Consider the following 17,683-nt stretch of genomic DNA (forward strand, 5'->3'; position numbering starts at 1 on the left):
ATCTGAAACCCTGTAAATATGATCCAATAGCGCAAATGGATCCTATAACTGTTATGAACAAAATACCCCCACTGACCTCTCTTAGGCATATAACTCAACTTTTACCCTAAATACTCAAAACAAACTCTAACGTCTCGGGGCTCTAACCAACCACCCTACTAGACCAAACTAAACGTTTCAAACACATAGAAACTAAAAGAATCACCATTCTACGCTTGAATCTCATAATGTTGATCAAAGTCAATTATCTCATAAAACTTTTACCCAAATTCTCAAAATCACCAAAATCTCTCCCGATGGCATCGAAGACCCCACAAACTATTCCCAAAATACAAACAAAGCATGAAACTGCAAAGAGGAAAGGAAACATGATCATTTCACATGAAAAAATAAATTTTCAAGAATTAGGATATTACATCTAGTCAGGCTGAAATTTTCAACTCTCTAACTGAAATATTTTCTCACCCAATTTCTTTTACAATTATATCATCCATAATGACAGAAAGGGTTGTTATACTTGTCCATGCCAGCATGCATGCTGTCGAGAAATTGTCTAGACTAGACTTAGTTATTGGCCTACCTAAACTAAAGTTTGTAAAGGATCATATTTGTGATGCTTGTAAACTTGGTAAGCTGACTCATACCTCTTTCAAAGTCAGAGAAATCGTGAACACTTTTAAGCCAACATTGATGGTAAAAGATATGCCTTCTTTATTGTTGACGTTTTCTCTCGTTTTACACGAGTTATTTTTTTAACTCATAAAAATAAAGTCTTTGATAATTTTTAAGTGTTCTATAGAGAATTCAAAGAGTATCAGGATATTTTATCTCTATTATACACAGTGATCATGGTGGAGAGTTTAAAAATAACGTATTTAAGAATTTTTGTGCTCAAAATGGTTTCACTAAGAATTTCTCGTCACCTCATTCTCCTCAACAAAATAGAGTAGTCGGAAAAAAAATTGTTCACTCTAAGATACTTTCACAATATTATTGCTGGATCGAAGCCTTCTAGACTATTTTTGGGCAGAAGCAGTAAGCATTGTCTGTCATTCTAAATAGGTGTCTTATCATACAGGTCTTAAAGAAAACTCTTTATGAATTGTGAAAGGAAAAGAAACTAAACATTAGTTATTTTCATCCCATCAAATGTAAGTTCTTTGTACACAATAATGGTAAGAACAGTTTGGATAAATTTAATTTCAGAAGTGATGAAGGTATATTTATAGGCTACTCTAATGTAAGTTGTGTTTTTTGAATATTTAATAAGAGAACTTTAAGGGTTGAAGAATCTATACGTCTTGAATTTTATGTCACTAACTCAAGACTGTAGGATTTTGAAAATAAATTGGTTGATGAAGAAACACCTTTTATTCCTATGTCCAATGACTCTCTCAAAGTGTTGCCATAGTTGACTCAGAAGAGCTAGCTCTCATCAACAATGAGTCGCCTGCCAATTCTGATAAAATAAATATTTTCAAAGAATAGAGATATAGTGCAAGCTTTTCAAATGATTTCATCAATGATAATTCAAATGATAAAATACAAATCAACGCCTTGTTGAAAAAATAAGTATTAGTAGCTCTTGTCTCTCAAATTAAGCCCAAACGAATAAACTAGGCAATAGAAGATGAATCATAAACACAGGCTATGAAGGAAAAATTTGATCAGTTTAAAAGAAATAAAAAATAAATTCTTACTGAGAGACTAAAATATTCTTGAGTAATTGAAGCTAAATGGATATTTCAAAAAAAGCTAAACGGAAACGGAGAAGTTATCAGAAACAAATCAAGATTAATAGCTCAAGGCTATTCTCAATAAGAAAGTATTGATTACGATGAAACTTTCACTCATTTTGCAAGGTTAAAATCCATTCATATTCTTTCAGCTTACGCTTCCTTCTATCGGTCTAAACTATTTCAAATGGATGTCAAAAGTGCTTTCTTGAATAGTTTCATAAAAGAACAAGTCTTTGTTAAACCACCCCTTGGTTTTAAAATCCCTCTTGCCCCGATTTTAAACTAACAAAAACTCTTTATGATTTAAAATAAGCTTACAAGGCTTGGTATGAGAGATTAAGCACTTTTTTATTAAACAATAAATTTTAAAGAGAAAAAATTGATACTACTCTTTTTATTCAAAGATAGGTTTCCAGCTTTCTAATAGTTCAAATTCATGTCGATTGTATTATTTTTGTTAGTTATAACTCTTTTTTGTGTGAGAATTTTGCAAATATTATGAAAGGAGAATTTGAAATGAGTCTTAGGGCAGAACTCACCTTTTTCTTAGACTACAAATCAAGTAGTCAACTAAAGGTACCATCATCAATGAGATTAAATACACAAAAGATCTTAAAAAGAAGTTTGGTGTGAAAAAAGATAAGGCCTTTGGAACTCCTATGAGTCCATCGACTTGTCTTGAAGCTGATGCTCCAAGAAAGAACGTGGATGAAAAGACCTATCATGGCATGATTAGATCTTTACTTTACTTGACTGCACGTCAACTAGACATTATGTATAATGAATGCAAATGTGCACAGTTCCAATCCGCTCCAAAGGAATCTCATCTCACTGCAACCAAAAGAATCACTCGCTATCTCATTGGCACATCTGAATTGGGACTATGGTACCCACACTCATTAAATTTTGATTTAATTGGTTAGTCAGATGTTGACTTTACAGATGACAAAAGTGATCAAAAAAACACCAGAAAAAAAAATCTAGGACAAGCATTAGTTCCTAGCATGACTGTTACACCCCACACTTTTAAACTCGAAATATCTCATAAGTTCCTTAGACATTATCATATGAGACTGATACGCTATGACACTATCTAACGACTCTAAGGAAGGGAGAATGTGATACCCCATAGTAGAGAAGGTTGGAAATGGAGTTATAAAAATCCAGAGGGAATTGAAGGCTAAGTAATGAGTCGTAGGACTCGATTTACCTACGTAAGTTATTAATGTAAAAGTCTTATATACTTGAGCTATTGAAGGACATACCAAATCTGCGTAGCAAGGATTACATAGGCTCTTAAAATAAGGTGAGGTGGCGAGCCTACGAGAGGGAGCAAAAACTAGTTTTCGAACTTACGAAAGTGAAGCAAGCAGGTGACAAACAAGCACCTCAAGCAAGCAAGTGACAAGAAAGCAGGTGACTCACCTGCCTTCTTGGGGAGAGGTGGACCCCGCTGCCACGTGGTGGCGTGTGATAGGCCGCATGAGCCTAGGTGGCGTCCTAGAGGGCTGCCACGTGTCACCCCTAAGGGGCTGCCACATGGCACCTTCTAAAGAGATTTATATGTGTTATGTGATGTATAACTTCAGTTTCTATCCAAAAATATCAGCCAAGGAGAGGAAAAAAATGTGAGAGAAAGGCAGCCATGGGTTTATGAAAATGTTATCGTCCAGTGGGGCTCTGTTATATGATATTATTTTATTTACAGTTCAATGTGACCACAGCTGATAGATATGTATAGGGGGGTCCAGGTCGGACCCCAGTCGCGGCCTACGGGGTTGGGTCGTGACAATGACAAAAAGCAAACTTTTGTAGCTTTATCTACTATAGAATCTGAATATCTAGCAGTTGGAAGCTGTGGTACTCAATTGTTATGGAAGATGATTCAATTATTAGACTACAATTTATCTCATAAAGTTGATACTTTGGTATCCACACTCATTAAATTTTGATTTAATTGGTTAGTCAGATGTTGACTTTACAGATGACAAAAGTGATCAAAAAAGCACCAGAGAAAAAATTCTAGGACAAGCATTAGTTCCTAGCATGACAAAAAGCAAACTTTTGTAGCTTTATCTACTATAGAATCTGAATATCTAGCAGTTGGAAGATGTGGCACTCAATTGTTATGGAAGATGATTCAATTATTAGACTACAATTTATACTTAATTGTTATGGAAGATGATTCAATTATCAGACTACAATTTATCTCATGAAGTTGATACTATTTTGTAACACGCTGGGTATTTAAGGTTATCCTTTATTCCATGTCGAATGTTTACGAACCTAATTCTGAGAGTTTTATTGTTACACTGATTGTGTTCATGAACATCTGACTTAAATTTGATTTTTTATATATTTTTAATTTCTTCTAGAAATGCTTTAACTTTTCGTGAAAAAATTTTCAATTACGATATAATTGTGTATGTGTTTATTTTTACAAGAGTTTTATAAATTATTAATATTTTAATGGAGATAGTAAGTCTAGCTATGTCAAGAAATTATTATTATATGAGGTATGCTTTATTTTAAAAAATTATATTAATTGTAATGTATTCAAAGAGTTATATGTATTTTACCACAAATTTATGCAATACCTGAATATATACATAAACAAGTAAAAATTATTTTGGGTGTTGCCACCCCCACTCTGCGAGGAGGTAAAGGAAATGGTCACCAAATCACCAACTAATTAGGTGGCATCACTTTGATATGTAACATTAATCGTGTGTATATGTAATGATCAAATTTGTTAAATTAGGCATTTTCTTTGGTTGGTAAAAGTGACCTTTTTTGCAGTTTATATCTCTATATGTATACTTTCTTCTATTTTAATTGTATAATGCAAGATATTTTTGGTAGTTGCATAAATAAGTAAGTCGCAAGGAGTATTGAGGTTTTCTTTTTAAAAGATTTACTCGTCCACCGAAAGAAAAGATTCAAACTTAATTCATGGTATGTTAAGGTTATTTTTTTCTTTTTTGGCATGATGATTCCTTAAGATTTGTTATTGTTGGGTATAGCGTAGTAACACCCAAATTTTTTTTAATCGAAATCAGACCGTGAATGAAAAAATTTAAGTTTGAAATTCAACAGAAAATGAGATTCACGAGTGGAATCTACAGATCGTAAATGGAACTACGGATCATAGATGAGACTCATAGATTGGCTCCTGACTTGGTGAAATTTCCAACCTCAATACCCTCTCTATAGATGGTACTTACTCCTCGTGGAATGAACCATGAACTGTAGAGGGCGTTTGTAGAAGAAGTTCAGAAACTCAATTTTTCAGGTAGACAAGATGAGCCCTGTCTACGAGTCGTAGTTCTTTCTACAGACCATAGACCAGTCTGTAGATCAAAGTTTTGAAGCCCCATCTTTTGTATAATTTCCACGATCCTTCAGTATGTCCCGTATAAGGGTCTACGATTTGTAGAATGGGTCAATAGACCCAAGGTCAGAATTTGAGAATTAAGCCAAGCTTTCCACGAGAGGCTTCTATGTAGAAGTTTCTACGAATCGTAGATGGTACCGTAGATGGTCTCTACCCGTTTTTAACAAGGGTTATTTTCATCTTTTTCCAACCCTTTTAAGCCTAAACTCCAACGATTTTATACCTATTTAAGGTTTTTATCAGTATTATTCCATCTATTTTCCCTCATAATCACTTCTAAGTCTTAAAGAAAGATTCAAAAGGAGAAAAGTTAGGGCTTCGAGCATTTTCTTCAAAGTTCTCCAAGAATCTAATTCTTCCAGATATGTAAGGCTATTCATAATGATAGACTAAGTCCGTCCTCATGTCCTACATCTAAATTCAGTCAATAAGATTTTAACCTAATCCCTTTCTTAAAATCGAGTTTCTAATTATTCTTTATTATTTGAATGCAAATCTCTATCGTTGAACTTATGATTACTTATATGATTCTAACTCTTTATTGTTGCTCATGCTTATTTTTACATGAACCCTATGAGTTGTTGGAGGTTTTACTTTGCTATACATTGTGCATTGTTTTCAATTTAAGTAAAAGTATTTCAAAACAAATAGTAGAACAAGAGTTTTAAGGGAACTTGAGTATCCCAAGTGCACTACTTGATTTTGAAGCTTTTGCACTACTATTCATTATGCATGATATTAGAGTTTGACTAAGATAAAGTATTTGACAATACTATTCAACTTGCATAATTTTCAAAGTTTAAGTAAGTTAACGTATTATACATTATTATTGAGAATGAGTTTTGAGAAAAATTGATTGGTTCCAAATGCATTATTTATATTGATTAAAATCATGTTTATTTTTAAAAAAAGCATGAAGAGATTGAGAAAGTTTTCAGTCAGTTAAAATGAAGTCCATTATGACTACAGAGAAGTATTTTGAGTACTAACTCAACCTAGAGATTTTTATGAGTATGAGCATTATTGCATCTTCTAGGAGTAGTATTAACACCGATTTGGTTAAGAGTTCAGATAACTTAAATTACATAAACTTTGTAGCCAGTGTAAGATAAGATTGTGTCGTTGGTTCGGGCGACTCCTCACTAGCCTTCCTGAGGGCTTTTTATATGGATACATGAGTTGAGTTTACATCTCTTATCTTGGCAAGGTAATGGATGACTTTGGCAACGTGAGTAGTACATTGTATCATCACGAGACTCAAAGTGATGATTATAGGTTAGAGAAACTCCGCAAGAAAAGAAAAGTTATTATTTTAAGAATTTCATTTATTACCTTACTTCAGTTATAAAGTTTTGAGGTTTTTATTACACTTGCATTGATTTACATTTCAGTCAAGTTATTTTAATATTTCTTTCAGCATGAGTATTCGGTTCATTTATTATTTCATTCATCTTTATTACACACCGTACATTTCATGTACTAACGTCATTCGATGCTGCATCGTGTTATGATATAGATTCAGGTACTCACGATTGTAGACACTTCAGTAAGATTTCTTTCTATCAGCAGTTAATGAGACCTCCTCACTTTCGAAGGGCTCCAGTTTAGTTAGTTTAATTTATTTGATTTTTTAGTCATTGTTAGTAGAATAGTCAGGTAGTTGTGGGTCTTGTCTCGGTACCTATCTCAGTTTAGTAGAGAATTCATAAATAGATAAAATTAGTGAGTCAGTTTAGTCTTTCGTACTTAGAAGTTTTAAATATTTTTTTATTATTATTATTGTTATTATTATTATTATTAGCATTTATATTCAGATTTATTCAGACTTTTCCATGAGGTTTACTTAAATGTTTTAAAGGTGCACTTTATGAAGCTTCCACATGTATGTTTAGTCTTCATTCAGTAGTCAATCAGGACAAGAGTTCACTTGGGACCAATAATGATTTTTGAGTGTTGGTCATATCCAGGGTGTAGGCTCAGGGCGTGACAAGCGTGCTATCAAAGAGTCAATTATTAGATGTTTCTACACTAAATTTTTAAAAAAACACCTATTCGATGATATCGATGTTACTTTTGTTAAGAATTCATAGTCGTTGATGTTGGTCCCATGGCAAGTTGGTGAGTGGAAGAGATTGTATCTATGGTTGTGATTATTTGATTACAGTGATTGTCAGGTTAATTACAATATTAAGGTTGTGGTACAGAGGAGGTACATTTAATATGGATTACTTGTGGTATTTTATTTGTTTAACATTTATGTTTTCATAGATATCATGATGGCTTCGATGGCCCAAACAAGACTTGTGTGCTAGTTGGTTATTATTTTATATGAATTATTGAGAGTAGTTATTTTCTTTGTAGGCTTTTAGATATCATGGTGGCCTCGACGATCCAAATAGGATTTGTGTAGTATATGTTATTGCTTTATATGAACTGTTGGGTTAGCTGAAATTGTGGTTGTGGCTTGATGTTTGTATTGTTTGTCTACATACATACACATGGTGCATATACATTGCATTTTATGACCTTTGAGTCTATGATCGGGGTGTTAAACTATGCCACATGTATATTCATGACATTTTTCATTTGAGTCTATGGATCAAGGTGTTCACCTACACCATATTGCATTGCATTTTATATTATTGTGTATTATGCTTGAGTTATTGTTGTTAGATGAGTACGAAATCTTTGAGCTTGGGTATGTGTTGGTACTATAGTGACATAAGATGGGGTAGATGTAGGAAAATTAGACAGTAAGTTATCGGCAACAAGTTATTCTTGTTGTAGTTTCTACAATTGTGTGACTTGATGTAGGAGTAGGTATGGCCATTCATGGCTACAGTTGGTTTTGTTCAGATTGTGTTGCATTACATTGCATTCATTATCATGTGATTGTCGTTGATACCAGCCAAGCTTACGAGGGCTCGAGTAAGTGGTTGCGTGACTGTTGGTTATTTAGATTGTCTGTTTTATTGTGGTTTCAATTTTGGTTATGTTTCTATAATTCTGTCGCCTTACATATTCAGTACATTATTTTGTACTAATGTCGCCATTGCTTGGAAGCGCTGCATTCATGCCTCTAGGTTATCAGGTAGAAAAAGAACCTCATACATATGGTCGTGTTCAACTTAAGATGGGTACGCTCTATTTTTCTGGAGTTGTTGAGTTTAGAATCTTCTTTAGTTTTATATCGGTAATGGATATGTCGGGGCCCTGTCCCAATTCGTGATTAGTAGGTTTTCATCTTAAAGGCTTGTAGACATCTGTTATGAATTGAGTAGTAACTTGCGGTCTAGTTGGTCTTGTAGTAAACTTCTATAATATTCAAGTTTGTTCTCATTGTGTTTCTTTAGATTTGGCTTGGCCTTAATGGCCTGTGTTTGTTGTGTGAGTTGGTTTCAGTCGATTCGCTTGGTCAAGTACGACACTAGGTGCCTATCGTGCCTTTCAGATTTTGGGGCATGCCATATTTTTTGTGATAATATTAGTGTTATTAATTTATCTAAATATATTGTTCATTATTCTAGAGAAAAATCTATAAATATCAAACATCATTTTGTTAGAAATCATATTGAAAATAGAGATTTTATGCTTGAATTCGTAGATTCTGAAAATCACTTCACTGATATTTTTACCAAATCTCTATTAGAAGAAAAATTTTGTTTCTTTAGAAATAGTCTTGATATTACCTCTTTTAAATCAATCATTCACTCTACCTTTTTCTCCTTTCTTTTTCGTTCATAAAATCCTTCTGTAAAACCCTTCATCATTTTTCTTATTGATTCCCTCTTTTTTTTCTCCTTATTCTTTCATCTTTTTTCCATGACCAGAACAAAATCTACGGAGTCTCTCAAAAATGTTGCTAATTATTTCTATGATACCCTCAATCGTGACATCCTTTTCCTCTCTTCTAACTCTCTAGAGGACATATCCGACACCCCTTCATCTGCCTCCAAAAAGAGATCCTGCTCTATGAAGAAGAAAAAAAATAAGAAATTGCGCCTTGATAAGTCCGTATCTTTCTATCCAGAAGGCATACAGAGGTTTTGGGATGTTGAGCAAAATAAGACGTATGAAGCCTTCAAAAATTGGCCCGTAGTTTCTGGTCGAGCTATCAACTTGGGTCAGTTGAAGGACTCTCACTGTGTTGTAAGTACTTTTTTCAAGGCTCAAAAGTTATCTTCTTTTTTAGTCTCTGTGGACTTAAATTTTATGGGGAACTTATTCGTCAATTTTATGCTAATCTCCATGTCTCTAAAATTAGTGGTAAGTTGGAAATACTTGTTATGAGAAATCGTATTATAATGAATGAATGTTTTTTCGAAGATATATTTGATTCTAAATTTTGGTGTTGTACCTTACATGAATGGTATTTGGCCTGAGAATTTTGAAGTATTCCTAGAAGCTACCAAAGCAGCTATTGCAAAATCAAGATCTAATCTCTCAAATTTTGGCCTTCTATCTCTTTGCATTGGGAATCACATTCTGGGTCACATTATAGCTACCACTCTGGTTCCCTAAAAGTGTTCTGTAAGTAGCATCTCGACTCAAGATGTGTTTATTCTCTACTGCCTTCTCAAGAAATACACGATAAATTAGGTTGTCTGATTTAAGGAATACATGATGAAAAGTGTCGAGGAATCAAATGTGACATTTAGCTTGTCCTATGGTCTTCTCATTTCTCGGATTCTAATGGACTCCTTGTTCAATCTTTCTAAATTCAAACCTGTTAAAGTCTCTGCAGCCTATGATACTTGCACTTTCTCAAGCATGGGATATGTCTTAATCAGAAAAAATGGCAAAAGAAGGACTTAGTAAAAGCAAAGACTGAAACTCTTAAGGTGGCCAGAATTTGTACTGACTCAGTTGCTCAGTTACTCAAGGACATGGAGGACACCAACGCTTGGTGGTGCTACATGAAACTGCAGATAAAATTCTTCACATGTATAAGAACATCAACACAGACGTAGAAAAACTTTGCATTGTCATGGATGGATTGAAACAAGAAATGGTCTTCACTGTGAATAAGTTGATTAAACAAGTTGACTCCTTCAAGGCAGGAGCTAGCTTCTCCAACACTGAGCTCGATGTCTTTGTCCTGACTTTCTATTCCAACTTTTCAAAGAATGTGGAACGTTCCTACAATACCTTTTGTAAAAATATTCTCAGCACTATTAAGTACTTTTTTAGTGACCATTAATCCCCTTTGTTCTCTATTTTGGTGCCTGGTTAAGACAATATTCTCTCTGGGGTCTGTTCCCATGTTTTTGACTATGTAATCTGGGTTTTCTATGCCCTTCTAAACTTCTTGTGTGTTGTCTTTCTTTTATCTTTCATAAAGCTTTGTACTCTCTCAAGTCTACACTTGTGAAAGAAAAGAGAAAAAAGATATCAATGTGGGTTATATACGTAGAGATTGTGTTTAGGAAGTAAATCTGATTGAAAATCAGATAGAGTCAGGAACTGCAAACATTGTATCCACAAGTCTGCAAGAAGTTCTAAGGGAAATTCTTATAATCCAAGGGGACTGAACTAGGCACCATACCAGTGATCTAAATCAGTATAAAATCAGTGTCACTTACTTTCGTGCTTTATATTTTCTTATTATCTGTTATACTAATTTATAGAAAAGTCAACTTCCTTTCTTGAGCAGTCGACTAAGATTTTTTTTTTAAATTTACCATTTCCTTTTAATTTTCAATACTTATACCACCCCACCTCCTTATTTATCTTCCACACCCGCTTAATCTTTCCATATTCTCAAAAATTAATGTCTTTACGGTTGTTCTTTTATATGCCCAATAAATAAAGATGTTTTTTTTTTTTTTTTTTTTTTTTTTTTTTTTTTTTTTCAGGTGAATTGAAGAGATATCTGGTGGATTCATCATCATATGAGTAATTTTTAGTTGTTCATACAAGTATTGAAAAGTAACTCAAGGAACACAAAAACTAGTAGCAAAAGTAGCAAATCAAGAAGGTTTGCAAGGCTGATCATCTTCCATCTTCATTCCGCTCAAAGGTTCACTTAATGGCAGGCGGAGTGGTCTGCCCCTATAATGAGCTTCAATTTTCGTTTTCACTGGTCAAACGGTGTTGTCTGGAACCTTTTGCAAGGCTGATCTTGAGTTTACTGCCTCCTTTCCACTAGGATCTTTTGAGATCTTTAATAAATAAAGATGTTCAAATTATATCGTATGCATTTGAATGTAGTTGAAAGAGAGAGAAAATTCTCGAAGGTTTTCTCTCTATTTCTATTGCGCTCATATTGTAATATTGTTACTTTTTAGTTTTGATTTTACGACAAGAACAGCAAAATAGTTTACTCCAATTCCTCAACCAGCGGGGAAAGCCCCTGAAACCCTATCCTCTTGCAAAGAAAATTCCCATGCGATCTCCTCATATTCTCCCTGCCCCTTCACGTTCTTCTTCTCTTCCCCTCAGTGAATTCATAACTTTCAATCCAAATTCAACATCATATTTTCTTTTTTTATTGAATTCGTTTTTGTATTTTGGGATTTGTCTCGGTTTTCCCTTTTCCATCCTTTTCAATTCAAATATGTGACATATGCATATATGATTCACTGCGGTTGTCATTTTCCAGAAAAAACTTGGCAAATATTACTTCAATGGGGGCCTTAACATGTAGTAACCGAAAACGTGGTGACGATTTTTTCACCTCGAAGTTCAAAACCCCACTTTCAGTTTCCTCTAACGTTGACCACATGTCCAAAAAACCTAGGCTCTCTCCTTCTATGAACCAAATTCAAGATCACCCTTTTCCCAGAAAATCAATAGCTGCAAGGATTTTCAAATACCCATCTTATATAACTCCCATAAAAAGAGAAATTCATGCTCCTTGTAGACGGTCAAGAGTTAGGTCCAACTCAAATTCTCAAAAAATGGGGAATTTTCTAACTCAACAGTATGATAGAGCTAAAAGAAGTGCATTTGAAACGCTGAGGTACGTGAAAAAAGATAAAGAAGTGATAAACATTGATGATGAGGAAATTTGTGAAGAGGATTCAAGTGTTAAGGAATTGGGAACTGGGGTTGTTGCAAAAACGGGTCTTGCTAGTGGGTCGGGACAGAGATGGAAGGAGACTAATGGGGTTGTTGAAATCATGGATAATCCTGCTGGTGTTAAGGATGTGGATTCAGTTGTAACAGTATCGGATGATGTGAATTTGAAGGTAGAGAATGCAGAAAAGATGCTGGATTCATTATCTTTGAGTAGCAAGTTTGATTTTTTTTCTTCATCTTCTGTACCTCCGTATAAGAAATTGCTGGGTTCAGCTGAGAAAAGGAATGATAATTTAAAGAGACTGCAGTTTGATATAGAGTATACTGAGAAGCTTCGTCAGACACAACATTTGTTAAGGCCTCAGAAGAAAGAAGAACATGTTAAGGAGGTATAAAATTGCTGGAGCCTTTATTATAATGTCTTCTGCATGCACTTTTAGGGCTTGTTTGATTTGTAATTATATGAAAAATTAAGCCGGGTCTAAACTCATTAGCTTATGTCGTTATTTTGTGGTTTATTAACTTGTAGGATGTGATTACAGAACCCTTTGTGCTCCTTGCTGAGGAGGAAGAGGCTGAAGTTTCTCGTGCTTTATCTAATTCTAGCAGGTATAATTAAACTTCAATTTGTTTTCAGACTTGTCCAATTTTCAATTTTGCAATTTCTTCTTATGTTTTTCACGGACTTATTTTTGCAGGAGGAAGGTTTTGGCAACACATAAAAACTCCAATATAGATATCACTGGAGAGATATTGCAGTGTTTGAGACCTGGGGCATGGTTGAACGATGAGGTAATACTTTATGTCAGTTACTGAACTGTGGTGGCTATAGAAACTGCTGGAATGGAGTAAGGGAATGAGGAAGTTTTCTTCTTTTGCAGGTCATTAATGTGTATCTTGAGTTACTAAAAGAGAGAGAAAGAAGGGAGCCCAAAAAGTTCTTGAAATGTCATTTCTTTAGCACATTCTTTTACAAGAAGGTCAGTTCTATGCCTTTAAAATCATATTCGAGTTTCAAAGTTATTCAGTTGCTTGCTAGGTTGCTCTATATGCTGTGTATTCAAGGATAAAGTGTATGAGTCATTCTAGGTTTATATCACTTATCTTCTGCATGGATTTCATGATGAGGAGTGATTTTATTTCCTTCGTCTTTTTCTTTTTCCTTCTCATTTCACATTTATTTGAATTGGAGTTTGTTTTTCCAAGTTGTTATAAGCATCAGATTAGCTAGCCCGACCACCACAGTTATCAAAAAAATAAAGGATTTACACAGTACACCCCATTCTGCCCGTTACTTTATACTCAAATAAGAAAAAATGCACTTTTATCGTAGATGCCCGGAGCATAGATTGGCATGCTTGATCATTAATCTTTTCTAGCCTTTTATAAAGAAATGTTTTTCTTTTATTTGATGAAGTAAACAGCTTCATTGTAGTCGTCAAGAAGATGCAAAAGAGTATTGCATTTGAGGTTATAAAAATATTGAGTTGGACTCCTAAATATAGGTGCTATCCTAAGACTAGAGAGCTAACAAAATGCAAAAATTGTCGGGGGATATATTGTTCCAGCTGCATAAATTCAAAAGACGTCTAGCCTTAATAGACTGGTTTGGAGCTGATAAACCATCAAAGCATCTTCTGTTCCTTTCTGCCTTGAAATTCTAGCAAATGCAAGGTGGAATCATCCTCCATATGAAGCTACTCCAACATTCAAAAGCCTCTTTGGTGGTCTGTGGCATGACCCTGTAAGAATAGGAATAGGAACAAGAATAATATATACAATCCTACTTAGAATAGGAATATGAATAGAAATAGCATATAGAATCCTACTTAGAAAATGATTGTATTATAGTGTCCTAGTTGGAAAAGGAGTCTAATCTAGTGTCTATAAAAGTATAAATAGGGTCTCAATGTAATAATGTAGATACGCATTCAATAAAACTTTTCTCCTATACTTCGCACACGGTATCAGAGCCTCTATGAGCTTGGTAGAGAGTCAAAGAGCTTCCGCTGCCGGTGGGCGGCTATTATCCATATATGCCACCCATTTAGCCAATGATTATGTTATCAAAAGTTGGGTCACCGTATATCTTTCAGGTGACTATTTTTCTCATATCTAATTTGCGTAGTACCATGCATCTTTTCAGTGACTATTCTCTCATATTTAATTGCGTAGTACCATGCATTCATTCGGACTACATTCTCACCGTGCATCATTCCGATGACTAATATTTCATTCTTATTTGTGTAGCACCATGCCATCTTTCTGGCGACTACTTTCTCATATTTTATTTGTGTAGAGTCGTGCCATCATTCTGATCCTATCCATATAATTTCTCTTTTTAGTAGGGTCGTGCCGTCAATCCAACCCTACCCATATAATTTTGTCTCAGTTGGATTGTGCCATCATTCCGACCCTATTCATATAATTTTATTTCTCAGACTGTGACCACTTTCAGCCATCAAATCTACTAATCCGGCGCATGAGTATGTTCGGACCAGTTTTACGGTGAATTTCTTGTTTAGGATCTACTCATCTCTTGATTTCGAGATGATCCATATATTTTATACCAAATTTCGAGTACTTTCCAGTGACTATTGCATTATTTCCGACAAAACAAAGTTTTCCTAGAGTTTTTTTTTTCCTGTTGCAGATTTACTTTTGCCAAAAGAATAAAGGGTATATTCATATATTTGGGCTTGATTATAGTGATATTTTCTTTCCCGTGGCTAAAATAGCAAATGCCCACCTTTTTCTATCTTATGGTTGTTGTTCTCCATTGGTCTTTTAATCAGTTGGACATTAAGTATTTTTTCTCCACGGTGATCTCGAGGAAGAAGTCTATATGGAGCAACCACTTGTTTTGTTGCTTAGGGGGATCTAGCAGCCTTGTATGTCGATTGTTTGAATCACTCTGGTCTGAAACGGTCTTCTCAAGCTTGGTTTGGGAAGTTCAGCACTGTAATTCAGGAATTTATCACTCTATGTTTTATCGACATTATGCATCAAATCCAGAATTTCATTAGAAGACTAAACATATTGAGATTGAGTATCAATGTTTCACCGAACCCTTCATCGATCCTCGTATTAATTATATTTGTAACAAGCTAGGTACATATGACTTGTATGTACCAGCTTGATGGGGAGTGTTAGAATAGGAATAGGAACACAAATAATATATACAATCCTACTAAGAATAAGAATAGAAATAGTATATAGAATTTTACTTAGAAAAGGATTGTATTGTAGTGTCCTAGTTGGAAATGGTATCTAATCTAGTGTCTATAAATAGGGTCCCTATGTAATAATGTAGATACACAATTCAATAATATTTTTCTCCTAGAGTCTAAAAATGGAGAGCAGTATACTCCACATATCATTGCAACTGTCCCTTCTGGAAAAGATGATTTTTGGTTTCTATGGCCTTACAACACATAAACATCTATTCAGAATCTGGATGCTTCTTTTGCTGAGGATTTCCTGAATTAGTTAGGCTTCATGCAGGGCCGTCCAGCTGAAATATATGATATTTAGTGGCAGTTTTGTCCTCCAAATTAACTTCCAGGGCCAGCAGGCCACCATTTCATTTTGTACTCAAAAAGAAGCATGTCATCTTTGACAGAATCGTTCCCATTCCTGGTGTTACCCCATTACCCCATTTTAGCCTGTCTTCTGACTGGGAATTTATAGTGTAGCCCTCTGGTTTAGAGAGAAGGTTGAGGAGTTCTTCTTATTCCAGTCATGTATGGTTCTCTTGAAAGGAGCTTTCCAAGTGTTTCCTTCTCTGTTTTGAGGGATGAAAGAGTATGGATACCTAGAGATCCGAAATAGGTTAGGAAGTCGTCCTTTAGCTTACATCTGCTTAGCCACTTGTCTTTCCAGAATTTGATGTGCATTCCATTGCCTGGAATAAAGTGGGAGTTTTGTGAGAATTCCCCCTACAGTTTTGCATATGCGCTTCCTGGGGCCAACCCCATATGGAGCTTTAGATAATTTAGTACACCTGTGATTCTGGACACCATGTTTAGCATTTAAGACTTCCTTCCAAAGGGCCTGCTCTTCCTGTGTGTACCTCCATAGCCACTTCATTAGGAGAGCTTTGTTGTGCATTTCCAGATTTTTTATACCCAGCCTTCCTTGAGTTTTAGTCACTGTGACTTTGGACCACTTCACTAAGTAAAATTTGTTCCCTTTCTGTTACCTTGTCATTGGAAAGATCTTATGATTTTTTCAATCTGATTCAGGACCTTGCTTGGCATAGAAAATAGGGACATGTTAGTAGGGATGCTGTCCAGGACATTTTTGACTAGTGTAAGTCTTCCCCTCATTGAAAGAGATTGTATTTGCCGTGTTGCAAGCCTCTTCTCACATTTCTCAATCATCCCATTTCAGATGTCAGTAGCTTTGTATTTAGCACCTAATGGAAGCCCTAGGTAAGTGGTAGGTAGTGAACCAGTATTGCAGCATAAAATTCCAGTCAAGTCCTCCAGAATTGGCACCTCATTTACAGGGTGTATGACACTCTTTAGCATGTTGATATTTAAGCCTGGCAAGGCTTCAAATCAAGTAGTGTTAGATTGAGATATAACATCTGGGACTTAATCTTCCTTTTAGACTTTACTCTCCTGATGACGTTTGGAACACATTTTAGCACCTTCTTGGTGCTGGTGTTGATACTTAGAGATGACAAAGATGCTGCTTGCAATGTACTGAGTTTTTTATAACTGAGAATTTTCTGACGGCCAATGGTGCAAAATTCAGAACTTGGTGGATGATGCTCCTCCACGCTCGGACCCTTCTCCACTTAAATACCAGACTTTTGTTTGAACTTGTGACGTGCAATTAGAATGTACTAACTAGTGCCTGCTCTAAAATAAAATCTCATTCGTGTATCAATAACCATGTTGCCCTCTTACCCTGGCCTCAAAGAAAAGTAACGTTTGCAGGGTTTGTCGTCTTTATCACAGTTTCCTTATCTAATCTGCAAGGTTCATGATTACCAATTATTTCATCACCAACTATTTCTGGTCACAATTTGTTAATGAATATCTGATAGTTGCTATGCTGATCTCAGTAGAGAACATTGCTTCTAATGCTGATTTGAGTTTCTGAGTAATGCATGATTTGATGGTTGACACTGTTTGGTTTTCTCAGCCAAGTTGGTCTTGTAATTTTCTTGTTAATAATCTGTAGATGCCTACTATGTGCCCGAATTTATCCTTTTTATTCAACATCATTGCACCTTACTTACTGGATAAAGCTTTCTATATCAAATAGATTTATCCACCCCCCAAGTGAAATCTGTGTGTAAGATTCTTATATAAAGCTTCTTACAAGTAGAAGGTTATATCTGCTAATTGTTCTTGTGGACATTTTCTGCAATTTCAGTTAATCAGTGGCAAGGGAGGCTATAACTATCAAGCTGTGAAAAGATGGACATCCCAAAGGAAGCTGGGGTATTGCCTCTTTGAATGTGATAAAGTAAGAATTTCCATCATTCATCTCTCTTTTCTTACTTTGTTTTATTGTC

At 35.0% G+C, this 17,683-nt stretch overlaps 1 protein-coding gene across 8 annotated transcripts in view; it reads left to right on the top strand.

Annotated features, from left to right (window-relative positions):
- The first annotated feature begins 10,986 nt into the window (after positions 1 to 10,986).
- LOC129887298 (ubiquitin-like-specific protease ESD4) overlaps positions 10,987 to 17,683 on the top strand; it is a 29,114-nt gene continuing 22,417 nt past the window's right edge. For all 8 annotated transcript variants that reach the window (XR_008766319.1, XM_055962340.1, XM_055962341.1 and 5 more), the window contains exons 1-5: positions 10,987 to 12,542; positions 12,683 to 12,762; positions 12,852 to 12,945; positions 13,035 to 13,133; positions 17,542 to 17,634. Coding sequence is in view for 7 of the 8 variants with exons in the window: in XM_055962340.1 (XP_055818315.1) it covers positions 11,760 to 12,542; positions 12,683 to 12,762; positions 12,852 to 12,945; positions 13,035 to 13,133; positions 17,542 to 17,634 (1,149 nt within the window). In the remaining variant the exon portion in view is untranslated. The remainder of the gene's footprint in view (positions 12,543 to 12,682; positions 12,763 to 12,851; positions 12,946 to 13,034; positions 13,134 to 17,541; positions 17,635 to 17,683) is intronic.

The sequence above is a fragment of the Solanum dulcamara genome, chromosome 4, assembly GCF_947179165.1.
Source record: "Solanum dulcamara chromosome 4, daSolDulc1.2, whole genome shotgun sequence".
NCBI lineage: Eukaryota > Viridiplantae > Streptophyta > Magnoliopsida > Solanales > Solanaceae > Solanum > Solanum dulcamara.